The sequence below is a fragment of the Saimiri boliviensis genome, chromosome 7 (assembly GCF_048565385.1).
Source record: "Saimiri boliviensis isolate mSaiBol1 chromosome 7, mSaiBol1.pri, whole genome shotgun sequence".
Lineage (NCBI taxonomy): Eukaryota > Metazoa > Chordata > Mammalia > Primates > Cebidae > Saimiri > Saimiri boliviensis.
In genome coordinates, this window is record NC_133455.1 from 83,237,078 (window position 1) to 83,261,268 (window position 24,191).

General features: G+C 35.2%; 1 protein-coding gene across 1 annotated transcript in view; it reads left to right on the forward strand.

Annotated features, from left to right (window-relative positions):
• The window catches only part of LOC101037794 (solute carrier organic anion transporter family member 1B1), a 99,619-nt gene that overhangs the window by 27,055 nt on the left and 48,373 nt on the right, over positions 1-24,191 (forward strand). Inside the window, exons 3-8 of the mRNA XM_003926555.4 lie at positions 23-171; positions 15,971-16,112; positions 18,025-18,157; positions 19,652-19,773; positions 21,438-21,584; positions 21,780-21,878. Of these exons, the coding sequence (XP_003926604.1) occupies positions 88-171; positions 15,971-16,112; positions 18,025-18,157; positions 19,652-19,773; positions 21,438-21,584; positions 21,780-21,878 (727 nt within the window). The 5' untranslated portion in view covers positions 23-87. The remainder of the gene's footprint in view (positions 1-22; positions 172-15,970; positions 16,113-18,024; positions 18,158-19,651; positions 19,774-21,437; positions 21,585-21,779; positions 21,879-24,191) is intronic.

The following is a 24,191-nucleotide window of genomic DNA, read 5'->3' on the forward strand; positions in this document are numbered from 1 at the left end:
TATACTTTTTCTTCCTTAATAGGTGATTGTTTCAAACTAAGCATCAACCACAATTAAAAATACTCGTATGATATCTGTATTTCAATCATGGACAAAAATCAACATTTGATTAAAACTGCAGAGGCACAATCTTCAGAGAATAAGAAAACAAGATACTGCAATGGATTTAAGGTAGAATATGTTTTATGTTTTTGAGCTAAAATAAATAAGAAACTTTTAATGTATAGAAAGGCAAGTTGCTAAAAAGAACACTGTATTTCAAATTATAATTTTCAGTTGAAACATATATTCAAATACTAATATAATGGTTCGTAATTTGATTTAAACCAGTCTTTTAATCTGATTAAGTATTTCTCTCATGAAATTTTTGATGCTTAATAGTTTATCAATGTGGAAAATTTTACAAGTATTTTGATAGCTTCTCTGGTTTTTGGATACATCATGAGACACTTATAAATGTGATTAAAGTAAAAAGTACATAATGAATAGTATGTTTAAAATTCTTAGAATTAACTTATAAACCTAGAATATTAATGTCTTGGAATTCATTTTGTGATACTGACCTATGTAAATATTCCTCTTTCAAAAAGACCAACATTTAAAAAAATTCTGATAAGTAATTTGGGCTCATGGAAGAGAGTTCTATAATAGTGAAAAACCTGGCCCAAAGACCTGTTTGATGATTTAGAAAAGCCATTTAATTTTTTCATTTGCAAGCTGGCAAAGGTAATAATTCTGCCTTTTGCTTTTGACACAAACAGTATTAAACAATACAGTTGAGATATTAAATGATGCTGGCATTTTTATAAACAGGAATGAGTACTTCCAAGCACAGTGCTAAATGGGAAGCTAAGACTCAGGAAAGTTAAGAAATTTACCTGAAGTCACCTACATTGTGAATTGAAAACCCTGGAACCCAAGTCAAAGCCTTTAAATCTCCATAGGGAAGCCTTGAGAAAATAAAGAAATAAATCAGGGTTACCTTTTAGCAATATTTTAAATTTTTTATTCACTCAAATTTGTAGTCTTATACAGCTAAATAAAGACCACCAAGATTGGAGTCAATTGAAATAATGTTATAGAAAATTCCTTTTAGTTTTGTCCACGGAACAAAATTTGTTTGTTTTCTGAGATTACTGATTAAGTCTGCTCTGATTAAGTATTTGAGCAATATTTAGGCAGAATGGCAGTTATAAGGAAAAAGTATTGGTTAATGCAAGTGAATTACCCTCTATATTCTAAGAGTAATAAAATGCACTGAATTGTTTTTACTTTTAAATACTGAGTGTTACAGTGATTTCACTGACATGTGCATAGCAAAATAGAAGGAAACTGCCTGAAGCAATAAAATTTCCAGAGTAATCTCTTATAGCATATTTGGAGAAGCTGGGAGTCAGGGAATTAGCAGTGTATGGAAAGGACATTCTCTACAGCCCAATAAAGAAGATCACAGCTAGAGGAAGATACTGGGATAAGATTGACATCACTAATGTTGGTATTTTAGAAACATCGCTAAATTGGTTAATCCTGTCCACAAGTGATATTTAAAATAATATTTTCACTAACTTAAATTGTTAACATTGATATGTTTTTGAGAAAGAATATTAAGCTCAACAATCATTTTACAATAATTCTGTAAAGACTTATGTGCCTGTAGTTGAAGTTTGTTGCATTTCTGAGCTTACATTTTTTCATTCATGAGGAATGAAGACATAATGGGAGAAAATTTCTAAAATAAATGATATTTTAATTTTTTATGAAGTTTGAGATTTCAAAGTATTAACTGAAGTTACTGAAAATATATTGACTTTTACTTTCATTAAATTACATTTTATCTGATTTCTTAATTTTCTGTATTTGAAATATTATGAATTAGAGATATCTCTATAGATAGAAAGATAACAAAAACATAATGATAAATATAATTCAGGAGCATAAAAAGGTGAGAGAAACCTTAATAATAGTAGCTAACAGTTATTGAGCATTTTCTAAATGTCAGACATTGGTCTAGTGTTTTACTTTTGCTAACAGATTTCTTTCTTACTACAATTCTATCAACTGGATGCTATTATCTCCCCTTTTCAAATGAAAAAACCTAGGTATAGGCAGGGCAAATGTCTTCTCCTAGGTCTCAAAGTTGGTAATTGGTACATGGAAGGTCTGAACTCAGGCAATCTGATTCCAAAGCCTATGCTCTCAACTCTATTCCATATTGCTGAAATAAGTGTGGATTTTTGTAATATTAGTACCCTCAAGAGGTTATGGCAAGCAGAGTTTTATAAGTGGTCTCTTTAATAACTTTCCTCATTCCATACTTCTAAAAGTTTATCTTAATATTAAATCATTGAGTGTCAGTCAACCATGGATTCTAACACTTGCTAATATGCATGTACACACCCAAATATTCATGTCGTTACTGACTTGCATATACAGACTCATCAGGTGGCAACCTATGAGTGCAAATAGATAATGTACCCAAGTAAATAAAAATGATATTTTGATAAATCAAATACTTTGATTCTTTTCTACCCCTTTTCCTCAATTTTTGTACTGAACTAACTATATTACGTAGAACTTGCTAGTATATTCTTCATCATTACATTTGTCATTTCTTCTCTTCAAATTTAATCTCAACAAGATACAGGAGAAGGTTTAAACACAATCCAAAAAACAGTAAAACAACTTAAGAGTTTAAACATTAAGTAGTAATTTTAAGAAAGAACCAAACTTCCGGAATTGAATATTTTACTACAGGAATATCATAATACAAACGTAGTATTTAACAACAAAAAAGACCAAGCTTGAGAAAGACTCTCAGAGGCCAAGCATGGTGGCTCAACCCTGTAATCCCAGCACTTTGGCAGGCTGAGTTCGAAACCAGCCTGGTCAATATGCTGAAACCCCGTCTCAACTAAAAATACAAAAATTAGCAGGGCATGGTGATGTGCATCTGTAATCCCAGCTACGCGGGAGGCTGAGGCAGGAGAACTGCCTGAACCCGAGAGGGGAGGGTCTAGTAAGCTGAGATTGCACCACTGCATTCCAGCCTGGTTGACAGGGCAAGAAGTTGTCTCAAAAAAAAAAAAAAAAGAAAGAAAGAAAAAGGAAAAGAAATAATCTCAGAGTTTGAAGATTACCTCTTTGAATCAACACAAGCAGACAAAATTAAAGAAAAAATATTAATGAATAAAACCTCTGAGAAATATGAGATCATGTAAAGAGACCAAACCTGTGACTCATTGGCATTCTTGAAAGAGAAGGAGAAAGAATAAGCAAGTTGGAAAAAGTATTTGAAGATATAGTCTATGAAAAATTTCCCAATCTTGCTAGAAAGGTTGACATGCAACTTCAAGAAATTCAAAGAATCCCTTCAAGATACTGTATAAGATGGCAAAACACACAAACACACAGTTATCAGATTCTCCAAGGTAAACATGAAAGAAGAAAACCTTAAAGGCAACTAGGGAAAAGAAGCAGGTCACTTACAAAAGGAGCCCATCAGTCTAACAACAGGTCATGCAGCAGAAAGCTTACAATCTAGAAGAGATTGGGGACTTATCGTCACCATCCTTAAATTTCAGCTAAGAATTTTATATTCTGCCAAACTATGATTCATAAGCAAAGAAAAAATATTATTTTCATTCAAGCAAATGCTAACAATTTGTTATTCTGTTATATAATTTGTTATTCTGTTAAGCAATTATGCAATCAGGTCAACATAATAACAAGCTGACAACACTATGACAGAATCAAATCCTCACATATCAATATTAACCTTGAATGTAAATGGGTTAAATGCCCACACTTAAAAGGCATAGAATAGCAAGTTAGATAAAAAAGAAGGACTCAACTATTTTGTTATCTTCAAGAGACCCAACTCACATGCCATGACATCCATAGCTAGAACATGGATAAATTGAAATAATATTTATCTCAGAGTTGTCCAGATTTTTATGAGGTGCTTAGCACAGTGTTACGTAGAAACTCAATAAATTGGAGAGTTCCAACATAGTAGCATTATAGTTGCTGCAACTTTTTTTGAGGCAGGGTCTCTGTCACCTAGGCTGGAGTGCAGTGGCATGGTCTCAGCTCACTGCAACCTGCACTTCCCAGGCTCAAGTGATCCTCCTATCTCAGCCTCCTGAATAGCTGGAACTACAGACACTAGCTACCATACCTAGCTCTGTGGTTTTTACCTTGTTGCCCAGGCTGGTTTAAAACTCCTAGGCTCAAGCAATCTACCCATTTTGGCCTCTTAAAGCTCAAGCAATCTGCCTGCCTTGGCCTCCCAAAGTACTGGGATTACAGGTGTGAGCTATCGTATCTGGAAACTGTTTCTTTTTAAAGTGACTGCATTAATTTACTTGATCACCAGTAATATGTAAGTGAAAATTTGAATATACGTTCTCTCCAACATTTGGAGTTATGTGACTTTTTTATTTTTGCAATTTAAGTAGCCATAAAGTGGTATTTTATTTTGGTATTTGTACTCCTTGATTCTTATAAATATTATTTTGAAATCCGATGTTGAATGCAAGTGGTGCTGGTTACATTCACCTATTTCCAAGTTTTAGTATGTTCATTTTACCAGTTTAAAGATTTATTTGTAGTATCTTTGTCTAGTGTTGGTATTAGGGTAATTCTGGCCTCTCAATAAATAAATAAGTATTTTTTTCTGCTTCTAACCTCTGAAAGAAATTGTAAAGAATTGATATAAATTAATTCCTAAGAATTTCTTAGAATTCACCAGTGAAACCATGTAGGCCTGTTTCTTTCTGTTTTGGAAGGTTATTAAAATCAATTTAATTTCTTAAACAGAAATAGTCCTTTTAATATTGCCTATTTATTCTTGTACTTACGTGGGTGTGAGGGAATATATTCTCTTTCTGGGTACACAAGGGGGTATAGGTTTAAGGGCAAGAACTTCCCAGCACCATGCTCCCCTCCCATCTCTCTCCATCTAGGAGATTTAACAGTCTCTTGTTTTCATTTTCCCACTCGTGGGAAAGGGTCAAAAGTCAGTCACTCCTGCAGAAGTTCTAAGGAACTCCTTTCATTGGCTAGGGGTCTTGGAGAAGGTGGGGGTTCCTCCCAGGTTAAAAGTCCCCTCTTCCTCATCCCTTTAAACTCCATGTTTGGATCCCCTTCCATACTCTTTGTGAAAGTTTTCTCTTTTCTTCTTTTTCTCTTTCTCTATCTAAATAAATCACTTTCTGCAAACACTCTTTTTTGGGTTCAGTATTTACTTTACAAGCATACCGCGCCCACGGTGGTCCCCTCTCTCATTCCTAAAAAAGCAAAAAACCCAAAAACCTACAACATTCTCTCAAAAAAGCTGTGCCTCCCTGGCACCCCCAAAACCCAGTCACAAAATTGGCAACCCAGATGGGACAAAGGAATGCAGCGTAAAAAAAAAAAAAAAAAAAAAAAAAAAAAAAAAAGACAAAAAAAAACTTGCTTCGGAGGGACGAGTAAGAATATCTAACTTTTCTCACTTGCTTTCTGTCCTGTCACTTTAAGAAAACACCTAAAGCGGCCAGAACCCGGCAGCGATGGGGGGAACTAAAAGTGGCTGGCCAGCCAGGTTTAAAAAGGCGCAGTTTTTGTCCTTCAAACTCTCTCGGCTTTCTTACTCTGTCTCTCTCTCTTTCACTCTCTCAGCTGCTTCTCTGGAACAAAAACCTGTGGGAGGTGAAACAGGCAAAAGCTATCTGCAGTTACGGGGATAAAACCAGGGTTGGGCTTGCAAGTGGGGCCAAGTGGGCAAGCACTTCCCCCAGGCCTTTCACTCCTTGCCAGCAAAAACAGCGACCCAGCCCGCGGGTGGGCCCAGGCCTGCGCAGCAAGCACATAGGCAAAAAGCAGTAGAGGCAAGGTGTTTCCCAGCCAGGCATAAAGGCTCTAAATGCTGTAACCTCCCCAAATACTCTTGCGCCCAAGCCAAGCAGAGTGGCACCTGCGCTTAAAAAGAAGCGGAGTGGGGAAGCGCTTTTCCTGGCTGTCCTGGGTCCCAAAGGCAGGGCCAGCAAAAAACCAGGCTGTTAAAAACCGCAGTCAAAAACAAAACAAAGAAACTTCCCCCAGGGTGTTTGCCTGCAGGCCAAGGGTCCCTGTGCGGGCAGCGGCTCAAAAAGTAACTCAAAAGCAGGGTCGACATAGCAACCAAAAGCTGCAGGGGCAGGGCATGGTTCCCAAAGCTCACAGCAAACGCGGCTTTTAAACTAACAGCAGCAAGTGGCTTTTTTTCCCTCAGCACACCGGCAAAAAAAAAAAAAAAAAAAAAAAAAAAAAAAAAAAAAAAGGGCAGCTGCTGGCTGTCAGCCCTGCCTGGCCTCAAAGAGCAGCATTCTCATTCAAAGTACGGCTTAAAAAAGCTTTCTACCACCTGGCGCGGTGGCTCATGCCTGTAATCCCAGCACTTTAGGAGGCCGAGGTGGGCAGATCACGAGGTCAAGAGACCATCCTGGCCAACATGGTGAAACCTTGTTTCTACTAAAAATACAAAAATTAGCTGGACATGGTGGTGGGCACCTGTAGTTCCAGCGACTTGGGAGGCTGAGGCAGGAGAATTTCTTGAACCCGGGAGGAAGAGGTTGCAGTGAGCCGAGATTGCACCACTGCACTCCAGCCGGGCACCTGGCGGCAAAAGGAGTCTCTGTCTCAAAAAAAAAAAGGGGAAAAAAAAGCTTTCTACCTTGCCTTATTGCAAGTAGCGTGATAACACAGTTATAGTGCAGGGCCTGCAACTACTAGGTTGCTGGTTCAAATCTCCAGTAAAGTCAGTCTTAAATTTAAAAAAACCTATTAAATTCAAAAGTTAAAAGCTATAAAACTTTGTGTTTAGTGTATAATTTGTCTTGCTTAAAACTGGCTCTCTCTTTCTATGGAAAACTTTTTCATTTAAAAAATCATAAACCAAGTCTACGGCACCAATAGTTAATGGCAGGTCTTCCATCCCTAAGGACATTTTCCTACAATGAACAATGAGTTAAAAAAGGCCCAGGTCCTAAGGATATTGTTCCTGCCTCAGCCATGCCAGGCCTGCCTTATTTAAATTATATGCTCTAACGGCCCCTCCCTAAAAATATACCCTTCTAGGGTAGTTTTATAATCTGGCTTGTGTAAATTAAACTTTTGCTGGGAAATATTGGTACCCATCTCCTAAGCCTTACTGGCCTCATCAAGGGCTTGTTAGTACATAAACTACCCAACCCAATAGCCCTTCATGCCTCTATAGTAGTCACTAAAGGTCATGCAAACAATAAGTAAGCGAGTCCCTTAATGCTAGTAGGGTGTAATTCAAATCCAGTACACAAAAGGCACCCCCCCAAAAAAAAATCACACATCTTGGGCACCAAAATTTCAAAATACTAACTAAAAAATGCTCCATTATTAGTATCTTACCTGTAAAATGCCTCAGGTCAAGTGGCTGTGATTATTAACCAGAAATGCTGGCATTTCTTGTGTTCAATTTCAAAGGGATACCAATCTTCCCCAAATCAAGTCCCCATTAAAGTGTATACCTAAAAAATTAAAACCAATTCAACACACAATCTTTTTAAAAAAATCAGCTCATTTTTCTCTACCAGTGTGGCCAAATTACCCCCTGCCAAGTAAAAAAACCTAGCATCGTCCTCTCCCCAACCGCCAAAAAAACCCAACAGCTTTCCTTAAGCAATTACAAAAGGCTTTAAAAAAAAGTGCATTCCCCTGTCACCAAACTCCATTAAAGTCAGTTAATACTAAAAAACAAGTTCATTACTCAGTCAGCAGCAAATATAAAAAAAAAAAGCTTCAAAAACTGGTCTTGGGGTCAAAACAATGTCTAAAATCATTACTAAATCAGACAATCTTGGTGCTTTATAATCAAAAACAAACAGGCTGAAAGAAAAGTCAGGACAAGGCTGCTGCCCTAGTCATTGTTTTCAGGCGAGCAAACCCCAGGGGCTCAAATGAAAAAAGGCTCAGATTAACTGCCAGTCTGGCAAAGCTTGTTACCAGTGCGGTCTAAAGGCACATTTTATAAGAAAGTTGTCCCCCCGAAACCACCATCTCATCCATGCCTGATGTGCCAGGGAAATCATTAAAAAGCACACTGTCCCAAAAAGTAAAGGTTCTCAGGGCCTAAAGTGTCTAACCAAATAATCCAATAGTGGCTTTTAAACTAACAGCAGCAAGTGGCTTGCTTGGGTGATCAGGGCAAATGCACAAGCCGTCACCCCCACAAAACCCCAGACAAAGCTAACCATAAAGGTCCAAAAGGTTAATCTCCTCCTAAACACTGGCAGGGCCTTCTCAGTATTTCTCTCCTGCCCTAAAAACTTAGTGCTTGTTAAATCTCTCCCTTCAAACTCTACCTCTCTAGGTCCATCTTAAAAACAAAACAAAACAAAACAAAACAAAACAAAACAAAACAAAACAAAACAAACAAAAAACATTTTCAGTCATTCTGTCTACCCCAACGGCAGTTGAGGTAGTAAAAATTAATTCATAAATTCACCACTCTTGGCTAAAGCCTTAAATATCTCCTAAAAAAAAGTCATAAACCCTCCACTCCACAGACAAAAGTTCCAAAAAGCAACACTTTGTATCCCTGCAAGCTATTAAAAAATCTACATCTACTTTTCCAACAAAATCCCCAGGAAAGTAACCATGAATACATCTGATTTATATCCTGGCATTAACAAAACTATAACCCTCAACTTTGCTCTCTCTCAAACTCTAATTATCCTTTTCATAGTAAAACAAAACAAAACAAAAAGCTTGTCTCTTTCTAAAAAAATGCTATTTCTTAAACCAATTAAGTATTGTTTTAAACATAAAACTAAAATATCAAACACAGGGCTAAAAACCTTCAGAAACCTGGCTCTATTCTCTCCTAGGCTCATTTATAACCATCTATATTTGTTGGCCTCTAGGCTTCTCATCTTTAACCACCTTATCACATTTGTTTCTTATAAAACCATAAGGTTACAATCCTGCCACTAAAACCCCAAATGTCCTTGGCTTGTGGGCTCTATCATAAACCTCTAGATCAGCCTGTACCCCTAAATGGCTCCCCTCTAAAAAAAAAAAAACCTCAAGTGCAGGGCCCATTCTATGCCCCATTTCAGCAAAAAATACCTATAAAGCAATCAACACCCAAATTCCAAAGAAAGTTAAACTTTCCTGTTCAAAAGAAGGAAGGAGGGAATGTGTTCTCTTTCTGGGTACACAAGGGGGTATAGGTTTAAGGGCAGAAACTTCCCAGCACCATGCCCCTCTTCCCAACTCTCTCCATCCAGGAGATTTAACGGTCTCAGTTTCAATTTTCATATGTGCAGGAAAGGGCCAAAAGTCGAACATTCCAGCAGAAGTTCTAAGGAACTCCTTTGATTGTCCAGGGGTCTTGAAGGAGGTGGGGATTCCTCCCAGGTTATAAGTCCTTGTCTTCCTCACCACTTTAAACCCCATGTTTGGATCCCCTTCCATACTCTTCATGGAAGTTTTCTCTCTTCTTCTCCTTTTTCTCTTTCTCTACCTAAATAAATCACTTTCTGCAACACTCTTTTTTGGGTATGGTATTTACTTTACAAGCCTACTGCATCCACTGTGGTCCACTCTCTCATTCTTAAAAAAGCAAAAAACCAAAAACTTGCAACATTTTGTCAAAAAGGCTATGCCTCCCTGGCACCCCAAAAAGCCAGTCACAGGTGGATTGCATCTTTCAATATATTGGTCCATTTTGTATTTGTTGTTATAGTTGCAGGCAGAGTGTAGCTTATAGTATTTCTTTATTATCCTTTTCATGTATATTGGATCTGTAGTTATGTCCCCTCATTTATTTCTTTTATTAATAATTTGTGTTCACCCTCTTTTTCTTAGGTAACCTAGCTGGATAAATTTTATTAATCTTTCTAAAGAATTAACGTGTGATTTGTCAATTTTCTCTATTGATTTCCTGTTTTTAATTTAATTGATTTCAGGTCTAATATTTATTCCGTCTTTTCTTATCCTTCCTTAAAATTCAATTTTCTCTTTTCTTTTTAGTTTCCCTAAAAACTTAGATATTGATTTAGATTTTTCTTATTTTCTATTATATGTATTCAGTGCAATAAATCTTTAAGCATCGATTTTGCTACCTTTCACAAATTTTGATAATTTGTGTGTTTAATTTTATTTTGTTTAAAATACTTTAAAATTGTTCTTCAGATTTCCTTTGACTCATATGTTACTTAATTGTGGTAGGTAACTTCCACATATTTTGATATTTTTCTAGTTATCTTTTTGTTGTAGTTTAAATTCATTGTTGTCTAAGAGAAGACACTATAACTTCTATTATTTTAAATGTATTAAGCTGGGGTTTATGGCTTTTAGGATGTGGTATATCTTTGTGCATGTTTCATGTAGGCTTAAGAAGAACTGTGTATTCTGCTGTTGTTGGATGAAATAACACATAGATGTTTATTATATCCAGTTGATTGATGGTGTTTTTAAGGTCAGTTATGTTCTTCCTGTTTTTAGTTGCTGGATCTTTCCATTTCTCATAGAGAGGGGTAGAAGTCTCCAAGTACCACAGTGTATTCATTTTTTACTTCTTGTAGTTTTACTAGTTTTTACTTCTGATAGTTTGCAGCTCTGTTATTTGGTGCATTGATGTTAACTTTCTAATGTCCTTTTTATGAATGATTTCTTTAGAGTCTACTGGGTCCAAAATTAATTTAGATAGTCTGCTTTGCATTGGTTATTGTTAGCATGGAATGTTTTTCTCCATTTGTTTATTCTTTATGTTTTAAATTATACTTTAAGTTCTGGGATACATGTGCAGAATGTACAGGTTTGTTACATAGGGATACACATGCCATGGTGGTTTGCTGTACCCATCAATCCATCATGAGCATTAGATATTTCTCCTAATTCGATCCTTCCCCTATACCCCCACCCTCCAACAGGCCCCAGTATGTGATGTTCCTCTCTGTGTGTCCATGGGTTCTCATTGTTCAACTCCCTTTTTATGAATGAGAACATGTGGTGTTTGGTTTTCTGTTCCTGTGTTAGTTTGCTGAGAATGATGGTTTCCAGCTTCATGCATGTCCCTGCAAAGAACATGAACTCGTTTTTTATGGCTGCATATTATTCCATGGTATATATGTGCCACATTTTCTTTATCCAGTCCATCATAGATGGGAATTTAGGTTGGTTTCAAGTCTTTACTGTTGTGAATAGTGCTACAATATACATACATGTGCATGTGTCTTTATAGTAGAATGATTTAGAATCCTATGTGTATATACCCAGTAATGGGATTGCTGAATCAAATGGTATTTCTAGTTCTAGATTCTTAAGGAATTGCCAAGCTGTCTTCCACAAACAGTTGAACTAATTTACACTCCCACCAACAGTGTAAAAACTTTCCTATTTCTTTACATTCTCTCCAGTATCTGTTGTTTCCTTAACTTTTTAAAAACCATCATTCTAACTGGTGTGAGATGGTATCTCATTGTGGTTTTGATTTCTCTAAAAATCAATGATGATGAGCTTTATTTCATGTTTGTTGGCTGCATAAATGTCTTCTTTTGAGAAGTGTCTGTTCATAATGTTTGCCCACTTTTTGATGGGGTTGTCTGTTTTTTTGCTTGTAAATTTGCTTAAGTTTCTTGTAGATTCTGGATATTAGCCCTTTGTCATATTGATAGATTGCAAAAATTTTCTTCCATTCTGTAGGTTGCCTGTTCGCTCTGATGATAGTTTCTTTTGACATGCAGAAGTTCTTTAGTTTAATTAGATCCTGTTAGTCAATTTTGGCTTTTGTTGTCATTGCTTTGGGTGTTTTAGCCATGAAGTCTTTGCCCATCCCTATGTCCTGAATGGCATTTCCTAGGTTTTCTTCTAGGGTTTTTATAGTTTTACGTTTCACATTTAAGCCTTTAATCTATGTTAATTTTTATATACAGTATAAGGAAGGGGTCCAGTTTCAGTTTTCTGCATATGGCTACCCAGTTTTCTCAACACCATTTATTAAATAAGGAATCCTTTCTCCATTACTTGTTTTTGTCAGGTCTTTAAAAGATCAGATGGTTGTAGATGTGTGGCATTATGTCTGAGGCTTCTGTTCTGTTCCATTCGTCTATATATCTGTTTTAATACAAGTACCATGCTGTTTTGGTTACTGTAGCCTTGTGCTATAGTTAAAGGTCAAGTAGTGTGATGCCTCCAGCTTTATTCTTTTTGCTTAGGATTCTCTGGGCTACAGGGGCTCTTTTTTTGGTTCCATGTGAAATTTAAAGTAATTTTAATTCTGTTAAGAAAGTCAATGGTAGCTTGATGGGGATAGTATTGAATCTATAAATTACTTTGGGCAGTATGGCAATTTTCATGATATTCTTTCTATCCATGAGCATGAAATGTTTTTCCACTTGTTTGTGTCCTCTATTATTTCCTTAAGCAGTGGTTTATAATTCTCCTTGAAGAGGTCCTTTACAAACCTTGTAAGTTGTATTCCTAGGTATTTTATTCTCTTTGTAGTAATTGTGAGTGGGAGTTCACTCATGATTTGGCTCTCGGTTCTGTTATTGCTGTAAAGAAATGCTTCTAACTTTTGCACAATGATTTCGTATCCTGAGACTTTGCTCAAGTTGCTTATCAGCTTAAGGATATTTGGGGCTGAGACTATGGAGTTTTCTAAATATACCATCATGTCATCTGCAAACAAAGACAATTTGACGTATTCTCTTCCTACTTGAATACACTTTATTTCTTTCTCTTGCCTGATTGCTCTGGCCAGAACTTCCAATACTATGTTGCATAGGAGAAGTAAAAGAGGGCATTCTTCTCTTGTGCTGGTTTTCAGAGGGAATGCTCTCAGCTTTTGCCCATTCAGTATGATATTGGCTGTAGTAGGCATCCCCAAGCTATGGCCTGCGGGCCACATGTGGCCTCCTGAGGCCATTTATCCAGCCCCCGCCACACTTCAGGAAGGGGCACCTCTTTCACTGGTGGTCAGTGAGTGGAGTACTGTATGTGGCAGCCCTCCAATGGTCTGAGGGACAGTGAACTGGCCCCCTGTGTAAAAAGTTTGGGGATGCCAGGGCTGTGGGTTTGTCATAAATATCTCTTATTATTTTGAGATATGTTCCATCGATACCTATTTTATTGAGAGTTTTTAGCACAGCCCAGTCTACAGCTCCCAGAGAGATCAACGCAAAAGGCAGGTGATTTCTGCATTTCCAACTGAGGTACCCAGCTCATTTCATTGGGACTGTTTAGACAGTGGGTGCAGCCCATGGAGGGCACTTGGAATGCCAGTGAGACAGAAAGTGTTTATGTATACCATAAACTTATATGTGTAGTAGGCTATAATATCTAGGTTTGTGTGTGTACACGCTAAGATGTTCACACAATGACAAAATTATCTAACGATGCATTTGCTAATCTAAAACTTTTTTATACCTCTGCCTGTTCTCATTTTATGTTACTAATTACACTAAGTACATCTTTTGTATATAGATTAACAGATAATTCTAATTATTTTATGCTATTTAAAAAATTCTGTACTATATAATTTACTCACATATTACAATACCCCCAGTTTCTATATTGTCTACATAGTTACCTTTATCAGAAAATTTAATATTTTGTAGTGGTTCTCTGTTGCTGCTTATCATTCTTTTGCTTCAACTTGTAGGATTCCCTTCAGAATTTCTTGCTGGATAGGTCTAGTATTGACAAACTCCCATAATTTTTGTTGCCTTAGAAAATCTTGAATTTTCTTATGAGTTTTGTTGAATATAGTATTGTTGGTTGGCAGGTTTTTTCCACCCCCAGGACTTTGACTATATTATCACATCCCCTTCTGGTCCACAAGGTTACTTTTGAGAAAGCTGTTGATAATCTATGAAGAGCTTCCTTGTACTAAATGAGTGGTTTTTTGCTGCTGGTTTTAAGATTCTCTGTTTGTGTGTGACTTTTGACAGTTTGATAATACTGTATAGAGTTTTTTAGATTTACCTTATTTGGAATTATTTGAGCTTCTAAAATGTTTAAGTTCCCTTATCTCCTCAGATTTAAAAACTTGGGGGCCATAATTTATGTTATCAGGCCTTTCTCATTTACTTGTTTTCTGGTATTCCCATAATGCATATGTTGCCCTGCTGGATGTTGTTCCATAATTTCTTTTAGGCTCTTAATTTTTCTTCTTTTCTTTTTGCTCCTGTAGCTCTCTTTCTTTCTATATATAACTCAATATGTATATATATTCACTCAATGTTTCTTAAGCATTTATGTGACAGGCACTGTCCTAATCACTGGGGACAGAGCAATGAACAAAACAGACAAAAATCTATGGTTTGATGAGGCTAAAATTCTACTGTGGCAAAATAAAATAGACACATGAAGAAATAAATGTATTGTGAGCAGAAAGGAGTGCAATTTTAAAGAGAATGGTTAAGGAAGGCCTCACTGTGAAAGTTCCATTGAACAAAACTTTTAAGGGTATGCAGGAATGAGTGATAGAAATATGACTATGGGGAAGAGCCTTTTATGTCAAGTGAAAAGCAAGAACAAAATCCTGGGGCAATATAATGTATCTGGAATGCTCAATATACAGCAAGAAGGTCTAATGTAGCTGGAGAGGAATGACCAAGGACAAGAGTAACAAAATACAAGATTAGAAATACAAAGAGGAATGAATGTTTGTGGGAAGGTGTAAATAAGAGGATAGGTTGTTCATGGTCTCATAGATCATTGGAAACACTTGATATTGCTATAAGTCACAAGGGAAGACAGAGAGGGCAGCATAGTCTATTTCTGATTTATAAAGGGCTTCTTTAGCTACTTTGTTGAGAAAAGACTGTTAGGCAGACATGCACAGAGGCAGAAAAATGCCTCAGAAGGCCATTGCAATAATTGAAGCTAGGTGTGGTGGTAGAAACCAGCAGGAATATAGGAGGAAATTAGAAGGGGCCATTCAGTCAGTTCAGGCTGACAGAATAGCATAGACTTGGTGACTTAAACAACAGATATTTATTTCTCACATTTCTGGAGGCTGATAATTTTTATATCAGTGTGCTGGCACGATTGAGTTCTGATGAGGGCCATATCCTAGTTGTGTCCCATCTTGGGAGAGAGGGAGGGAGGGAGGGAGGGAGGAAGAGAGAGAGAGAGAGAGAGAGAGAGAGAGAGAGAGAGAGAGGAATAGAGGAAATCCCTAATTTCTCATCTTATAAGGGCACTAATCCTATCAAGAGGACTCCATTCTCATGATCTAATTACCCCCAAAAGACCCCATCACCAAATATCAACACATTGGAAATTAGAGTTTCTACATATAAATTTGAGGCAGGAGATATAAACATGTAATATGTAATAGGGTAAATATGAATAGTAGAGAGCCCAAAGAGAATTTTTTTGGATGTAAATCTGCGCTGCAAGAGAAATGATGAATTGATACATTTTATTAACATGAAATTGTCAAATAAAACATCTATAACCACTGAATATTAGTCACTTTTGTTGGTCATAGAATTGTTTGTTTGTTTGTTTGTTTTTGCCTCTGCAAAGTTCTATTTTTCAGCTGGCTTCCTGGAAATGCTACCTTTGAGAATATACTGCCAGTTAGCCAATGTTATTCACATGAAAATAAAGAATAGCTCATCATTGTGGTCATCTGAGAACATTATCTGGCTTTCTATAAATCAGTTAATAAGACTGATTTAAAAATAGCAACCTTAACTGTAAATAACAAAATTAACTGTAATGCTCTAATGTTTTGATATTATAACCAAATTAGAAATGATGCTTTATCCATGTAGTGATAACAACATTAAAATGGCTGAGTAGTATTACCTGGTAAAAGGGAAAACTGAATATGGTTTTTAAGATACAAATAATGTTTTTAAATAAAGAAGAAAAGTTGTTATAATTTCATGTGCCTATTGACATTATATAGTTTTTTTATTAACTATTTTCCCACTTTTCTTTTGCTTTTTCTTAGATGTTCTTGGCAGCTCTGTCACTCAGCTTTATTGCTAGGACACTAGGTGCAGTTGTTATGAAAAGTAACACCATTCATATAGAAAGGAGATTTGACATATCCTCTTCTCTTGTTGGTTTAATTGACGGAAGCTTCGAAATTGGTAACTTTTTTTTCTATTTTAATAACCATACTTGCAAAGTTAAATATATATATATATATATATATATATATATATATATATATATATGCTTTACATCACTGGTTATCAACTGGGATATCTTTCACAGGCAATTTGGCAATAACTAAAGACATTTTTTGTTGTTATAACTGGACAGGGGTTGGGGAACGAGGGAGATGCTACTCGTATCTAAGGGTAGAGGTCAGGGATACTGCTAAATACTCTATAATGCACAAAGAATGATGTAGCCAAAAATGTTGATAGTGAGGATGTTCAGAAATTCTGATTCTATACAAATTCACTGTTTGCAAACTAACATCATGTCATACTTTACCTCCCCTCTCTCAAGATGAAGAAAGTTTGGGAGAAGATGTTATTTTTAAAGAGAAAGAAATCTTTTCGGAGCAACCTACATTAGAACTCCATTGTTTGAGCACACACAAGTCTTTTCTTTGAAATATTAAAGATATTTTGTTGTCTTCATTTTAATTTGGATTTCTCCAATAATAGCTCAGGGAAATCATTTTCTGGTTTATATTTTTGTCATTCCTTGTTTTTTATTTTCTTCTAGACCATTTATGAGTTGAATATTAAATTTTCTGAGAATTTTTTCTTTAAATTTTTTCTTCTAAATTTCTATTGTTTTTCTTTATGTTTCATTAATCTTTGTTGATGCCACCATACATCTTATCCTATCAAGTTCTAATTTGTATATTTATCTGTATTTTACATTTACAACAGCACTTTATTATTCCCTTATTACTTTTAGGCTGCCAGTTCTGATTTTATGGATGCAATGTGCCCTTGTATTTCGAAAGATACTAATTTTTTTTTTTTTTTTTGAGATGGAGTTTCGCTCTCGTTGTCCAGGAGTGCAATGGCACGATCTCGGCTCACTACAACCTCCACCTCCTGGGTTCAAGTAATTCTCCTGCCTCAGCCTCCCGAGTAGCTGAGATTACAAGCATGCGCCACCACGCCCGGCTAATTTTTGTAGTTAATTTTTAAGTAGAGACGGGGTTTCACCATGTTGGCCAGGCTGGTCTCGATTTCCTGACCCCGTGATCCGCCCGCCTTAGCCTTCCAAAGTGCTGGGATTACAGGCATAATTAGGTCGAGCCACCGCACCCCACCTAAATTCTTTATAAAGTAAAAAATGTACTTATTCATTTTGATGCTTTTCTTCCACACTATTTTTATGCTACTTTTTTCAGAAATGCTCATTAATCCTTAACTGCTATTTGTTCGTCGTTATGCATGAGGCTCCAGAAGGATTAGAAGTGGTCATCACTCTTTCCACTTGATATGCTCTATGTATTTTTTTAAATATAAATGATTTATACATGACATTACATATCAAGTGGTTTCTCCTCCAGGAACCTTTCTGCAAGCTCTTAAGTTCCCCCTTTCTGTGGTTTAATAGCACCTCTGTCCCTCTATCTATTTTTACCATTACTATGAAACTTCTTGAAGACAGGTACCATGGTTTCTTATTTTTCATATAACTTTCTTATTTCTGGCTCTGAGCTTCACATCAGGTACATGTTAGAAATTTAAATAATATTAAGAATAAATAAAGAAATACATGAAGGAACACCTTACCCTCAGATCAGGAAGATTCATCTTCATTTTTCTTCATTCCAATCTAATCGAGTCAACTCAAATTTTTCAGTAAAATGTTACTAATATTGCCAAGTAATTCAAGTGCTTTTTATTTGTATTTAAAACAACTTTTCAATGATTCGTTTAACGTAGATGAATTCACCTTCCCAATTAAATTATATCATCTTTAAGGGAAGGCACTATGTTTTGAACTCTGCATTCATTCTGGGGCTTTCAATTCTAGATACAAAATTGGACTAACTTGTATCAACATAATTTTGTTCTCTTCTAGGAAATTTGTTTGTGATTGTATTTGTGAGTTACTTTGGATCCAAACTACACAGACCAAAGTTAATTGGAATTGGTTGTTTCATTATGGGACTTGGAGGTGTTTTGACTGCTTTACCACATTTTTTCATGGGATAGTAAGTGTTAAAACACACACACACACACACACACACACACACACACACATGCACACACACACACAAAACCCTCTGTGCCACTAATTATCAGTAACTTGTAAATTAGAAGTAGAATTTTATTTATCCCTTTAAATGGGCAGTTACCTTTTGAGAAGAATATCCACTAAGTATATATAAAAATAGTGTATACTTGTCTACATAATCGCTTTATTTATCATAGCTTTAGACTTTGAAATAACAAAAAGTAGAGTTTCTAATGAAATAAATAGGCTTTTTATGAGTGTTTAGTATTAACATATATACTTCATGTCTTTGCCTATCCAGCAATCATACCATTTACTTATCATATTAATTCTATCCCCCTCCCCTATATTTGGCCCATATAAGAAGTTTCTTTTCAGTGGTACTGCTCTGGCTTATTTTCATCATACTGTACTCTGTTGATTCATTTTCTTTCTTTGTGTCTTCATCACCATGTCCATTTTTTTCCTCTGCTTTTGGCACCATACTGTCAGTGCTCCCTAATTCCCTTTTTAATCTTTATTTCTTATTCTTCATGATTTGTATGGAAAATAAAACTTAAAAGCAACTATCACAGATTCATCTTCCATTCCACCCTAAAATTAAGGACCACAGTCTAGAACAGCATTTCTCTATCTATGCCACAATATGTGACACCTTTGCACCTGTTATTTCTACAGCCTTGAATACCTTTGTTTGTCCACTCTTCTATTCATCTTCAAGATTCATTTTAGCTGTCTTCTCTGATCTATCCCTGCAACCTCCAAGCAAAGCTGATCATATCCTTTGTCTTTGTTACAACTCAGGACCTTGTATATTAAACTTATTATATCTTTTATTATGTACATTTATATTATTTTAAAATTTCCTAAGTACAAAATCTGTGTGTTTAATTTCTAGTTCTTTGAAGCTGAGCATAATGCCTGGCATATAGTAGGCTGCCTTTAGAGCTCACGTGATACCTAACTATTTATGGACAGTAACATCTCTGTTATTCCTATCATGTTTTCTCTCATCAAGTTGAAATGGATTAGATTTTATTTTTACCACATTTTGAAGAGTCAGGCCTTAGAGTGTGTATGTATGTGTCCATGAAAGAAAAATCTGACTGCTTGATCATATTTGAAGATAACTTAAAAGGATGAATAGTTATATGCAATTAATAATTATTTTTAAAAAAAGTGAAACCAGGATACTTCATAACTTGATCAAGTATAACCACTCCTAGGATAATATCAAGATGATAACTCACCTTGCCTGGGGTGTACTGAGTTACCTTTCTTACTGGACACTCCCATTTCATTTTTACCCATCATATCTCCTACAGCACATGCTGGGAAATTGACAGAAAGGATTCTGGTAATTTGGAGAAGATAATGGTGTAAATAAAGGGAAATTTTTATCTGTATTTCTGAGAAAGGTGAAAATACTCAATAGATAAGCAAAATGTTTAATTCAGTGATGTTCTTACAGTTACAGGTATTCTAAAGAAACTAATATCAATTCATCAGAAAATTTAACATCGACCTTAGCTACCTGTTTAATTAAGCCAATTTTATCACTCAATAGAACATCACCTGAAATAGTCGGAAAAGGTAAGAATGAATATTGACAGTAAAAGTCTCCTAGAATGTATAGATTTAATTACATTTCTAAAAATTATTGTGATATTTATTAGCAAAATTTACGAATGAATAGGAAAAACATTTGACTTTCACATACAGACATAATTATAGTGTTACCGTATACAGTTGACGCTTTAACAACACAGGTTTAAACTATGCGTTTTCACGTTTATGCTAATTTTGTCCATTCAAACTGGCTAATAAACCTGTCTATAGGAATGTCTGACATTTTCTAAATTTGGGTTGCACAGGGCCAATTACAGAACTCAAGTGTGCATGAATTTGAGAACACACAGGCAGTCCTGTAACAAATTCCTTAATATACCAAGTGATAACTCTGTTATATATAAAAGCATTTAGAAGTATATCATAAAAGAGAATGTTTTCAGTAGGAAATTGACAAAGAACATATGCATTTAAAGTAAAACACTAGGCAATGGTACAAATATGTAAATAATGTAACTTTGCTTTCAATGCAAAAGGCAAATAATTATATCATTTGCAGATTTTTGGCCTATCATAACACAAATTGCAAATTGTAATTACAAATTGTACCACTAAAGATTTTTTAAAAAACTATTAGAGAAAGACTAAAAATATATGAAAATGAGGTAGAGGTAAAAAAGATTTCACATTTTATATATTGCTGGGAATGTATACATTTGTAGATCTTTCTGGAGATTCATTATCAATATATATTAAGAAAAAAATACTTAGTCTGAAATTCTACTATTATTGATTAATCTTAAGGAAATAACCAGGAATCTGCAAAAGGACTTATTTACAGTGATAGCCATGATATATCTTACAGAATAAAACAATAAAAAATTGAAATGAAAAAATAAGAGATAGAATAAATACATTTTGAAAATTATTCAACACATTACTGTCCAGTCATTAAAAATTTGATATTAAAGAAATCTTAACAACATGGAACAATTATTATACTATAGCATTAACTGCATATACCATTTAATAATATGAGCTGGATTTTTAAATATGTAATGGACATAATGAATATAATGCACATATTTTGTGCAAATCTGGAAGGTATATAAAAACACTTGAGGTAATCTTCTGTGTGTAATGTGATTACAGGTAAGTTTTACTTGTTTGTGCTTTTCTATATGATGTGGTTTGACCGTGTCCCCACTCAGATATCACCTTGATTGTAATAATCCCCATGTGTCAAAGGTGGGGCCAGGTGGAGATAATTGAATCACGGGGTGGTTCCCCCATTCTGTTCTTATAGTAATGAATAAGTCTCACAGGATCTGATGGTTTTATAAATGAGAGTTCCCCTGCAAAAGCTCTCTTGCCTGCAGTCATGTAAGACACGTCTCTCCTCTTTTTTTATCTTCTGCCATTATTGGGAGGCCCTCCTAGCCATAAGGAACTGTGAGACCATTAAACCATTTTTCTTTATAAATTAGCCAGTCTCAGGTATGTCTTTATTAGCAGCATCTGAATGGACTAATGTACTATATTTTCAAAGTTTGCAAAGTGAATATAAATTAGTTATACTTGAAAATAAAAAAACATTAGTAGAATAATTAAGAGTTTACATGTAGTTAAATTTGCAACAGGAATGCTAAAATTCATGTTTGAAATGAAACCCTCTCTTGTCTACATAGGTTGTTTAAAGGAATCTGGGTCATACATGTGGATATTTGTGCTCATGGGTAATATGCTTCGTGGAATAGGGGAGACTCCTATAGCACCATTGGGAATTTCTTATATTGATGATTTTGCTACAGAAGGGCATTCTTCTTTGTATTTAGGTAATGTACACAAAATATTAAATTGTATTATTACTTTCCCTTTACCTCTAAAATAGTAGAGTTACTAAACTTATTATTTTACCTTTTAGAACATATATTTGGGTATATGTATCGTATCATATTTCTTCTAAAAACATGGTGAATAAGAACCATGCATTCTTGGCATCTGCTAAAATTGCTTTGTAATATTTTCAGGTATGTTGAATGCAATAGCAGTGATTGGTCCAGTCATTGGCTTTGCAATGGGATCTGTGTTTTCTAAAATGTATGTGGATATTGGATATGTAGATCTAAGTAAGTACAACCAGAACAAGGTACCATGATAATGTCTTTCTAAGCGCGTGCACACACACTCTCACACACACACACACACACAAACATTTTTTTAAATAATTGAATTTACTTTTTCAATAGTTCTTTGCTTACTATAATTAGAAAGTTACAAGTAGGAAATAAATGTATTACTAATCAGAATAAATATAAAATTCAGCTCCTATTTATACTATCTTTTACAACTAACTGTAAAATGAGAGGATATGAACAAATTTATTTTCATGAGCTTGGTCCAAAATAACCAAATGCAAAAAGTCTCCATCCCCAACTGACTAACCAGTCAAGTAAATTTGATGTTTCAGCTGATAGTGGCTTGGATGTTGATGTGTGGAACTTAAAGTTTGCTAAAGTCTTCTTGTGGCTGCTGCATTGTCTTATGGCTGGAGTGGTTTGAGAGACTTCACTGTATACTTTATGGTCATTTTCCCTGGTTCTAGCAGAGGACTTGGCTAATGGCAACATTCAGTAAATATTTGTTGAACAAAGGAATAAAGCAGAGGACACGTAAATAAAATCTATGATTTCTTCTTCATTCTCAGAGCATACTTTCCTTCTTATCTCATAGATGAAAGAGATGCCACATCATAAAAACTGTCTCAACTCCAGGCCCCTTTTCCTGAAAATATTCTTGTACCATATCTATCTTTATCTTCTTCCCAACTCAGTGGAAAATAGATCTACCTGGAGTTTAGAGGCTCTTCCTGATTCTTTGCCTCTACCTTCTCTTTTCTTCAGCACACACACTCAAGTATTTCCCATCTTTATACATATATACATTTTAAAATATTCCCACACAACTTTCTAGCTGATTTTTTTTTTATTCCTCTTTGGAGCCACCCACCTAGGAAAATATCAACTAAATTTGATAAGATAGCTCACCTTCTCACCTCCCATCCACTTCTCAATCTGGTATAATCCGCTTCTGCTATTAATGAAACCCAATCAACTTCTACATAATTTACTATAGATAGTAAATGAGTATACTTCTATCATTTGTGTTAATTGATATTTCTGGTTCTTCTTCATGTTTTCCCTTCTTAGATGTCTTATTAGCACCTAAAGCACAATATGTCAAAATCTAATATCCTCATCTTACCTCCAAACCCACTTGTTTCACTATATTTCTTCTCTTGATGAATGGCTATACCTTATTCAATTATTGACTGAGTTACTGTGCCCTGTAGTCCCACACTTCCCTGCATTTACACTTTGTAAAACTTTTCTCTTTTTCATTTGTATAGTTCTTGAAGTTTCTTCCAAAATGTGGCTCTTGTTAGAGAAGTCTTACTTCACTACTTTCCATTGGTCCCAAATTAAACACCAAGAGCATGCCTTTATTGTAACTCTTCTCACAATTAGCTATTAATATTTGTGTGCTTACCTGCTCTTTACCACATGACAGAATGTCGTGTATCTTAGCAAATAATAATTGTTACATTTGTGAATAAATAAATATGATTTTCTATCTCACCAGGCCTTCAATAGATCATTCCAAAGAGATCAAAGGATTCATTTCCAAGATGGAGTAGACATCACAGTGGGCCAACAGCAGCCAGAAACTTGAAAGTGTTTGCTAATCTAAAACTATAAAGAAAACACTTGATATAATGTTTTATATGTTCAATTTTAGACATATTCCTTAGAGTAGCTACATATTATGTAATTTATTTCTACTCATTCTGCTCCAGTTTCATCATTGCTTTATCACAAAGTATACAGAAATAAATGATAAATAGTTTTAGGTTAATGATTTTATAACCTCTCTATTCAGAAATGCTTACATTATTTTAGAATTTATCACAATTTCTAACATTGAATGTTCAGATATTATTATATCTTCTCTTATTCAGGGATGATTATGAGCTTCACTTATTAGAAAGTATACTTTGGCAAACTCCAATGCCTAATATAGCTAAAGAGATAAAATAAATGAGTAAAGAGTGTCAAGAACAGGAATTCAGGGTGTGATGGTTAGAAGAGGAAGAATTTTCTGGTTATGAACTGCTCTCCCCACACATCCAAAAGCACATGTATTCCTCAGCTCTGGCCTATTCTTTTAATGCACAAATTTAGGCCCTGAATTGACAAGGACTTCTGATTAGTTTCCAAGAAAATAAAAAACCCAAAATTTTTACATAGAATTTTTTGAAGACTGTGAGTGAGCCAAGAAAAACTTTTTCTCAGGTCTTATCTAGTGAGATTATGACCCTTAGTTGTTATGTGTAGTGAAAGAACAGAAAAAAAAAGTAATCAAAATCACATTGTGACAGGTGA